This window comes from Leuciscus leuciscus (genome assembly GCF_965113295.1).
Source record: "Leuciscus leuciscus genome assembly, chromosome: 9".
Lineage (NCBI taxonomy): Eukaryota > Metazoa > Chordata > Actinopteri > Cypriniformes > Leuciscidae > Leuciscus > Leuciscus leuciscus.
This window is the reverse complement of record NC_138733.1, coordinates 22,917,520-22,927,442: the sequence shown is the minus strand read 5'-3', so window position 1 is coordinate 22,927,442 and position 9,923 is coordinate 22,917,520. Positions and strand designations below refer to the sequence as shown.

General features: G+C 37.2%; 1 protein-coding gene across 1 annotated transcript; it reads right to left on the bottom strand.

Moving 5' to 3' along the window:
• Positions 1-675: 675 nt before the first annotated feature.
• On the bottom strand, positions 676-9,781 carry unc119a1 (unc-119 lipid binding chaperone a1). Its single transcript, XM_082180582.1, has 5 exons — positions 9,337-9,781; positions 4,015-4,128; positions 3,727-3,826; positions 1,672-1,844; positions 676-1,555 (listed from the first exon to the last, which is right to left on the bottom strand). The coding sequence occupies exons 1-5, from the start codon at positions 9,449-9,451 to the stop codon at positions 1,443-1,445; spliced, it is 615 nt and encodes a 204-aa protein (XP_082036708.1). The 5' UTR covers positions 9,452-9,781; the 3' UTR covers positions 676-1,442.
• Between the last annotated feature and the right edge of the window lie 142 nt (positions 9,782-9,923).

Below are 9,923 nucleotides of genomic sequence, written 5' to 3'. Positions count from 1 at the left end.
ATCCAGTTCAACCATACGAATAAGCAAAAATGACTAGATAAACATCACATTTGTGTTTCATTTTTTAGTTTTTATTGCTTAAGTAAGAGTGTTGAACATCTCCTGTTCTATTTTTCTGCAATCCAGAATGGCAGCACAGCTGAAAGGTTTGTTTGAGCTGTACAGGTGTGAAAGGGCCTTTACATCTGCCAAAATAAACCTTTTTTTGCTATAAAACAAGCATTATGCAAAAGTAATAACTTTTTTTCCATAAAAGTAACTAAATTACTTTTTAGGGAGTAACGTAATATTGTAATGCATTACTTTTAAATGTAACTTTCCACAACACTGCTCATCAATAATAGGAAATCTTTCCTGAGCATCAATCAGCATATTATAATGATTTCCGTAGGATCATGTGACACTGAAAACTGTAATGCTGAAAATTCAGCTTTGCCATCACAGGAATAAATTACTATATAAAATATATTAAAATAGAACACAGTTATTTTTAATGTTTTTTTATTTATTTATTTTAAACAATTACTGTTTTTACTGTATTTTTGAGCCTTGAGATTTTCAATGACACTTATTCCAAAAATTGTATCAGTAGTGTACGATTTAAGCATTGTTTTATCTATTACAACACTATGCAGGAGTCATATGAATAAAAGCAATACATTGAATCAAACATGATTTCAAGCACTGGAATTTTTATTTTTCTCTTTTGTTTTGTTAAATTCCATGAAACAATTACACATAATGGTATAACTATACTATATTATAGAACTATTTCTGACAAAAGATGCTATTAAAAATATGTTTGACAATGTATATCAATATAAATAAGAGCATATTAATATAAATAACACAGATTTACATCATCATTGACCAAATTATAAGTATTCAAAAAGGAAAATGAGAAAAGTTAAGGAAAATCAGGGCCTTTCAGAGAATCTAAAAGGCAGTGGGTGCAATGTCAGGGCAAAATACACATTTCCTTGCACAGCTCCTGAAAATATTCCTTCCTTTAAAGGTTCAAACACACTGCACCTCACTCTACATGAGCCTCTTTTTATGCATTAGGAGCCTTGAGTGATGTCACTCACTGTATGAACATTTAGTCACAAATCATTTGGCTTTGGGCTTTGAAAAATACATAAAAAACAGAGCATGCAATTAATGCACATGTGCACAGGCACACTCATGAACTCAGTGAGATACACAATTATCACATACTTTAAAAGATTCGAAGGAGAAAAAAAAAGTAGTACAGGCCCATTTCTTAGAGTAACATTCTCTCTCTGTCTCACACACGCACAAATATGCACACACACAAATCCTGAGATTTTTTTTAACCAATGCATCATCACATACAAAATTAGATGCCACTTTCAGTAGATGTTCCTATGCCAGTCCACTGCAACTGGATGCAGATTTCTGCAAATGGTGAAAATAACTTCTTACGGTCCACCGTTATAGGAATAATCTGCCTTATTGTGCATTACTAGCTTGTTGTCCACAAAGTAAAAGCTGTCGGATTGTGTCTCATATGGGTGAAGGATCATTTCACGCACTGTAGAGGGACGCAAGAAACACAATGTCACTTGTATTACGTCCAGCCACAAGATCACAAACCAATCAATCGTTATTAAGTCACACTCTGAATTCATAAAAAAGTTCATGACTTACTTATGTCTTCAGAGAGAGGTGGGAATTCATAGATGTGTTCGCAGGTATTCTTACTGCTCGGGATGCAGAAGCCAAACTCAAAGTCAAAGCTCTTCAGCAGCTGCCCACGGAAATAGTGCCGCTCAATCATACGAAAGTTGTTGATTGGAACATCGCCTACAGTGAACTCAACCCTGTGGAGGCAGGAAAGGACACATTTAAGGTTGTGTAGTATGTAGCAATGAAATTCCTACCATGTTCTGGATGGAGACACAGCGCACACAAGAAAAAGATTCAATGGGGTTCTATGTACAGTAGAACCTTAGGGTTCTTGGCTCAAATTTAAAGAACACTTAATGCCAAAAAGGTTCTATATAAGATGAAATATCTAAAATGATTGCATAATACTTTCATGTTTAAAAGGTTATTTCCCTTTTCTCAGTATGCTTTCAAGCTGTTTTATTCATCCAATTTAATCAAAAGAAAACATTATTCCAATCAAAATGAATTAAAGATCATATTTGTTTTTCATTTAGCAGTGCCCTTTATAAGCTACATGATTTACATGTTTGCCCGAAGACAAAATAAGTACAATTTACTTTGATCATCCAATTCAAGAAGTTTACACCCAACGGCCTTTAATGCATATTCTGTAAGGGGTATGCAAACTTATGAGCAGAACTGTCAAGTATACATCTGGAAAATCTTCCTTTTTGTCTTATCTTTAGTTCTTCTGATGCTTAGGACTAGTGGTATAGTCTTGGTTACTGTTGTCACCCTCGTTCCCTGCTGGAGGGAACAGAGACATTATGTCGACTGACATTAGGGGTCCTACTTGGGAGCCCCAATCACCTCTGAGTTTTAGAAAAACAGCTAATGAAATTAGTGAGTGGAATTAGCATGCATAGCCAGGCAGCATGCATCCACTCATTAGGTCTGAGGAGCCGAGACAGTGTCCCGGCCATTCAGCGGGTAGTTCAAGGTTGTTGCAAGAGGGGCAATACTGTCTCCGTTCCCTCTATCAGGGAACGAGGGTTACATTACGACAGTAACCGAAACGCTCCCTTTCTGTCAGTCACGTTCTACGTTATGTCGACTGAAATTAGGGGTTCCTATGGAAATTGGCACAACGACTGAACTGTGTTACGAGTGCCGGCGAAGCAGATGCTGGCAAGCTGTAGCGTGCCAGCTACCAAATGTCCTTGCTCAATCTTAACCTTCCCAACGCCCCATGTAAGTCGAATAGTCCTTCATGCCTGTTGGGATGGAATGGACCGAGCTTACCACGGAGACGGTCATTAACTGCTGTTTCTCTATGTTCTTAACGGAAAAGAGTGCTTCGGCTCATTTCCCTCTTTTTTTTTTTTACAGCCACGACCAGTGGTTAATGCTGGGGAAGCGTGCCAAGTCCAGGTGGAGAGGGATGCTGCGGAGGCCACATCCTACCCAAAGGGAGGTACATGTGGAAATACCCATGTGGTCTTCCCACACTTTACCTGTTTGTACTACCCAACACGCGGGAAGAAACCGGCTCCACCAGGAGATTATAGAATCTCGTGAAGGTATTAGGTGTCACCCAGCCCACAGCCCTGCAAATGTCTGCTAGAGAGTGAGACCGTAAACTATCCAGCAAGAGAGATCTTCTCTTTTCAATGCTCTTTTATTGGTGATTAGAAGAGTGATCGCTGTCTGTAACCAAGCCGTTGAGCGGATGCATGCTGCCATCTTATATAACCGTATATGCGGGGGAGTGGCTAAGCATGCAAATTCCACTTGCCAATTTCATTGCCCATTTTTCTAAAACTCAGAGGCACAAAGGGAACTATCCTACTTTCTCCCCTGTGACATGGCGGGTCATTTATTCAAGTATTCATTGGACTTTTTTCACTTTGAAGGAAGTTTTAAGTTGTTGAAACGGCATGTTTTCATAGTATAATTAATGAATTTATCTCAAACTTTTATTCATTGTGATATGACTCCTTTAAGGATTAAGTCAAACAGACTCAAGTGTGATTTCAGGCTAATTTTAGCTTGCAATTTAAGATCAAGTGTAATCCTGTCACTGATTGCACTTACGTGGCGCCAACCTGGCGTAGTCGGAGGAAGGCGGGGGTGAACTGGTAACGCACAAAGCGTCCGGCGTTCTGGTCAAAGTCGGTTCTGTCCTCCCCACTCTCTGTGAATCAGAAAGGGGTCGGCATTATCAAATGAGCCTTTGAAGGGCTCTTGTGCAGCGAGCTGCATCTAAATGGAAATCAGGGCTTTATGGCGGTAAAAAAAATCAAGACAAGCCTTGCATTTAAATGTGCAGCCTGTGTAGGTGGAGTGAGGAAGTGAATTTGAGAGGTCTGGTCTTTGTCTTACCTGTTGTAGGGGGTTTGGTGATCTCAAAAAGAACTGTGCCAGTCTCCATGTCTCGGATTTTGAACCTGGTGAAGTCAATCTTGTGTATGTTCTGCTCTGGACCGCAGAGGTAATCTATGGAAACAAAACCCAACCGCAGCGGTTCAAGATGTGCCTCAGTTATGACTCTCATTACATCAACATTAGTAAGACAATGAAATATGAATGGAACATTAACATGGATGTGATTCTCACCAGACTTCACAACATTTCAAAATATAAAGCTAACCACATTTTAACACTGGGTATGTGTGCGTGACATAGGTCACATGCATCAAGTGAGCTATCAAAGATATGCCTCAGGGCTGAGCAACGCTGAGAGCCGTAACCTTGTGTGATAGACTGCAGGGACAAAAAGAGCTATTTCTGTTCTCTCTGATGTTGTATGGAAATGACATTGATGATGACCATACACCTACTCGATTCATTACCTGCGTGCAGAGACTGATACTGTTTAGAAATACTGTCAGAACAATGGGACATATACCATCAGACAAACATTATTAAACACATTGTGCTGTCATTTTCAACATTTTCTATTGGTTTTTAACTTAAGAGTGCCATAACGGTGTGTTTGCTCATTTTGTGTAAAATGAGTGACAGCTGGTTGGATATTTTGTTATGTTTAATAATATTATTTTCCATGTAACACTATAATAATTTGCTTTAGTGTGTGTATATATATATACACACATTATATAATAATAATAATAAATATATATATATTATTATTATTATATAATGTGTGTGTGTGTGTGTATGTGTGTATATATATATATATATATATGTGTGTGTGTGTGTGTGAATCTATGAACCTATGTATTTAACTTTAACAGGCACCATCCCCTTTGGTGTCCTTGGGTCCCAGTTCGAAAATCTAATGCAATGGCATTTGTAATTTGTAAGTGACTTAAAGGTGCAGTGTGTAATTTTTAGCGGCATCTAGTGGTGAGGCTGCGAATTGCACCCAGCAGAAGTTACGGTGGCCAACAGGAAAATATGTCGTCGTCTGAGACAGCAGAGAGTAGCCAGTTAAGCAATGAGGTTTCTTTCCAAATATAAATTAAGAAATTAGGTTTACTTAATTATTCAGTAAAACGATATATTATTATATGAACGAATATTATTATTACTTGTTCATCATTGTGTCAGTGTCAAGGTAATTCAAACATAACAGTTAATTAAGTAAGGTCTTTATACACCACTGAAAACATTGTTATGTATATTGCATTTCTGTCAACAGATCCTCCTAAATATTACACAATGCCCCTTTAACTGTCCAAATATTTTTTGGTGTTCACTATATATGGGGATTTATTTGTGTCCTGGAGTTGGTAAAAAGTTTGAGCCAGCCACTCCACTCGTATCATGCCCTTTAACGTTCGTCTCCCTTTCCTCATGCCAAACTCCCAAAGGAGGCATATGAGGTGCGAGGAGCAGCTGTGTCAGCCCTCTTCTACCTGGGATGGATTATACCTAAGAAGCTTACATTGTTCCCCATCACATGGAGCAGATTGGTAGATACTAAGGGGATTTAGGACAACTCTAAATTTTGAGAGGTCCATCTCTGCTAGGATGACATTGAGATGAGTGTATTACTTCCGTCTTGTGAGACACTGAACCGTAACAGTATCCCATAAAATTTACATTTAAACATTGATCAGCGAACATTAACAGAAGCTTAACCAAACCTGTTTGACGTGCGAGAATAAACTTCATTGGTTCTCGCACGTCAAGCGAACATGCTTGTGCTTCTGTTTTCCACAACAGATGTGTGAGTTGATAAATGTTTATATGTGAATAAAACAAAAACCTAAATTCAATCTGTTCATCATACAAAGCAATCATGCCTCTTCAGAAAATTGAGACTAAACCACTCAATTCATTAGTTTTACGATCTCTTTCTGAACTTTTTGAAGTGGTAGTTGCATGGCTGTGAATGGAGAAACATAAATCTTTCAGATTTAATCAAAAAGATCTTTATTAGTGTTCCGAAGATTTACTTTTTCAGACATGTCCCGCGGGTATTGACACGTTCTCTGAGCACGAGAGCCAATTCAGAGTAGAACACTGAAACCTGAATAGACAAGAAACGGATACCTTGCATAATTTCCTGCGTTTTAACGCACTTGCCAATACCACAAAACATGCTTGATATATATCAACACTTTTATAGCTCTGGGTGAAGTTGTTCATGGAAATGTTTTTTGTTTTGCTCTGTTTACTTCACCTCATGAATTTCCACACAGTGGGAACAATCTACGTGAGGTAACACTACTGTGTGTGAGTGTGAGTGCAAAAATACAAATAGTCAGGAAAATTGAGAGGTGAAGGGAGAATACAAATGAACAGAGACAGAGCATAGTGTATTTTTAGAAGTGTAAATCTCAGTCATTTAAAATGTATTTAAGGCATCATAAGTGTAATCAATTATTATATTACAATTATTATATTATAATTTAATTTATTGAGAATGTAACATTTTAATAGTATAACATAATACAATATAATGCTGTTATCTAGTCTTCATAACCCCAATGTCTTGGTGGAGGCTTCATAAGTGCAATCAATTATTTTTAGCTTTTTATATTAAGTTATAAAGCACATGGTGTGCGTCTGCTTTACTATTTGTGAAATGTAAAAAAAAGGAGTTATTTCTCTCTGATCCTTGAAGATGGCCTTTTCTTGTGAAACCTAATGTAGGCCAGGTTGATCATTCATATTAAGCGATATGTGTGTGAATATCTGACAAAATGTCAAATGTGCAATTCTTTAAAAAATCTTATCAGAGCTGTGTGGCAGGCAAGTGTCAATGTAGCTTTCCAAACCACCATGGTGCCGCACTTCACTGCTTCTTATGCTGTCACCTAGCAACAAATCTTTTGATACCAATCCAGAATAACTACCACCTGTTATTGTAAGGTAAACAAAAGGAACTGCTCTGTATAACAAACACAGATTATGAACGAAACAGCATCCATTTACAAGACCACACAGGTCCATTTAGATTTATGAGGCATAATGTGCGTATCTAAACACCATAATTCATTCTTTATGAAGTAATGCTTCCAAACACTCTAAGTAAAGCACCAAATTGAGCAGTTAATCAAAAGATTATAGGAGGATGTCATGTAACCATTTGCTAAAAAGCCAATCCACTTCCCTAATGAAATTGAAACACTTATTAACATAATTTATATTTATACTATTTATCACTTCATCCATTAACATACTCTGTGTTCTTGTGTATAACAGTAACATGAGATAAAGAGGACAAAAATGCAATTTGTAAATAATAATGAATCCAAAGCAAGCATGCTGTCCACCTTCCTCAGAATAGCAGCCTGTATCCTTAAACAAGAGCAGCTTCTATTTTTAGAGCACTAATCCAAGTGATTAGCCAGACACCAGATTTTCTTCCATTTAGAAGAAGAGTGGCATCTTAAAGTGATATCTCAGCACTTCTGTGCATTTGGAAATATATTTATTCAAAGAGATGTTTTAATTCACAGCTCAGAGGATAAGAATACATTGTTGATTTTTCAACCGCAAACCACTGGCATTTCAGAGCTAATGACATGAGACAGTGTAGCTATTATGTCCAAGTAAAACATTCTTTATGGACTGTGAGAAGTGTAACAGTAATGCAAATGTCTATCAGTCAGTTTTTGGCAGTGCCAGCACCGTAAAACTGTTGAATCAGTAGAAACTGAGCATCAAGTAGCCTATATTTGTTTTAGTGCCAGATATAATGCAGGATCAACAAGCAAGACATTATCAAAAATTTGTCAAAACACCAGCTCACAAGAGTCATCCAGTCATACTAAAGTTTAGCATCTGAGTTCCTTTGCACGAGGTGATGAATGCTTATTGGTCAAAGATCAAAATATACAAACCCAACAATGCTCTATTTTAAACTAATCAAACTGTTTTTGAATAAGTAAAAGCAGTTCAACCAAATCAGCATTTTAATTCCTTTTTAAATGGCTTTTTAATTATTAGTCATATCAAATGTTAACACTATGCAGTATGATTGATCCTCAACAAATATTTCCAATCATCATCAGATTGATCTGATTACGTTTACTCATGTAATGCATGCATGGTTCTTCCTCATTTCATTGAAATGTGTATCATTAACCACCTGTCAGTGTTATTTGATTACTGAAATACTTTTTATAGATTTGTATTAATATTTCAATTAGTTTCTTTTTTTTATTTTCTGTTTTACTTTTATTTTTGGTCAAACTTTTAATTTAGTAAAAAAAAAAAGATGTATCTATATAATTTCCATTTTAGTTTTGGTAATTTTATCACATGGAGTTAAACTAAATAAAAATGAGAAATGTTGATTTGGCAACTAGCTGAAATAAATAAGTTTTGTAACCCTGCCACTTGTTTAAGAATGTGATATGTACACAAAACATGCCCTTTCTTGTATGCTGCTTCAGAAAGAATGAATCCGGCAACATTATTGGAAGAAACTCTCTTGTGCATTTATCTGTGTGTGGCACAAAGTTACTACAAACATAAGCCTACAGTAAAGTATAAATGCTTAATCTTACATGGAAATGTAAACATTCATTAGCAGTGAGTGAATAATGTATTAAAACCATCCTCTAATCCTAAAATATTTTATTCAGATTCTAGAAAGATCATTCCTATATATTTAATGACTTTTCACAGACTTTTTAAGAGGTGACAAATGCAAACCTTTAAAACTGGCCTTAAGTTAACTATAGCCATAGCCTACATGCTAAACAAACAACTATGATTACATATTTCGTTAAAATGAAACTTAACGTTACTCAGTTTCAGGATTTTTCATTTTTATTTTTATATAGTCTATTTCTCGATGCTCAGCCCGTTCATCACTACGTCGTCATTGTAAGCAGTACATTGGAAATCCATAGTGTTTATTTAGTAAGGAAGAGCCGATTGAATTAGGTGTATAGGCTATAGCCTATGATAGATAGGTAGCCTATCACTGGGTTTCGTTCGACTAAAAAGAGGACCGTACAAAGACGTAGCCTACTCGCTAAATGAAAACGTTCCAGCGACGTCACATTTTAAACGATGACGCTCTATTCTAAATGAAGTTTCGTACTAGAATGTCAAGGCGCGAGACTAAAAAAAATAAAAATAACGTATGAATAAACGTGCCGTTTGTTTCGCACTGGTAAATGATGTGCAACAGTGTGAGCTAGCAGAGCAGCTCGTCAGCCGTGCGATTGTTTTCGGAAGCTTCCTGTTTGAGAGTGGCATTGATATTACTGAACTTACTGTCTGTGATCTTCTGCAGCCCGAGCACATCATCCGGCGTTATTTCTGTGTTTTTTAACAAATCTTCTTCAGTCGTATTTAGGACACCCGCGTCGCAGCCTTGCTTCACTTTCATGTCTAAATGCGTTAAGACGCTGCTGTTGTTGTTCGTGCACGAGTTGCGGTCTTCGCACCAACCTTTCTGGCAAGGGCCGTTGGTTTGCCTCACCTCTGCTGTATTATGCGTCCTGGTTATTTAACGCAGGCTCTTTACTGATACAAGAATAGCGCATTCACCTCCCCCAGCCAGTCTGTCTTCTAAGGATGTTGTGTTACCGTATTTTAGCTATTCCTTTCCTAAGGCGAGGGACTCTCGCTCTGTAATCTGCATGTTTGTCTGCAGCTGAAGGTATTAGAGCAACCACTTCATGTAATCGAGCAAACCCCGAGAGAGATGAGCAGTATTAACTAAGTGCGGAAGGAAGTGGGCAGACGGTTCACTCGCTCAAGCCGCTTCTTTTTAAAAGTAAATGTTTACTGTCTCATTTTGATCACACTTGTTATGCACTGTATGGACAAAACTTGCATTTATTCCTCTTTTCTTAGAG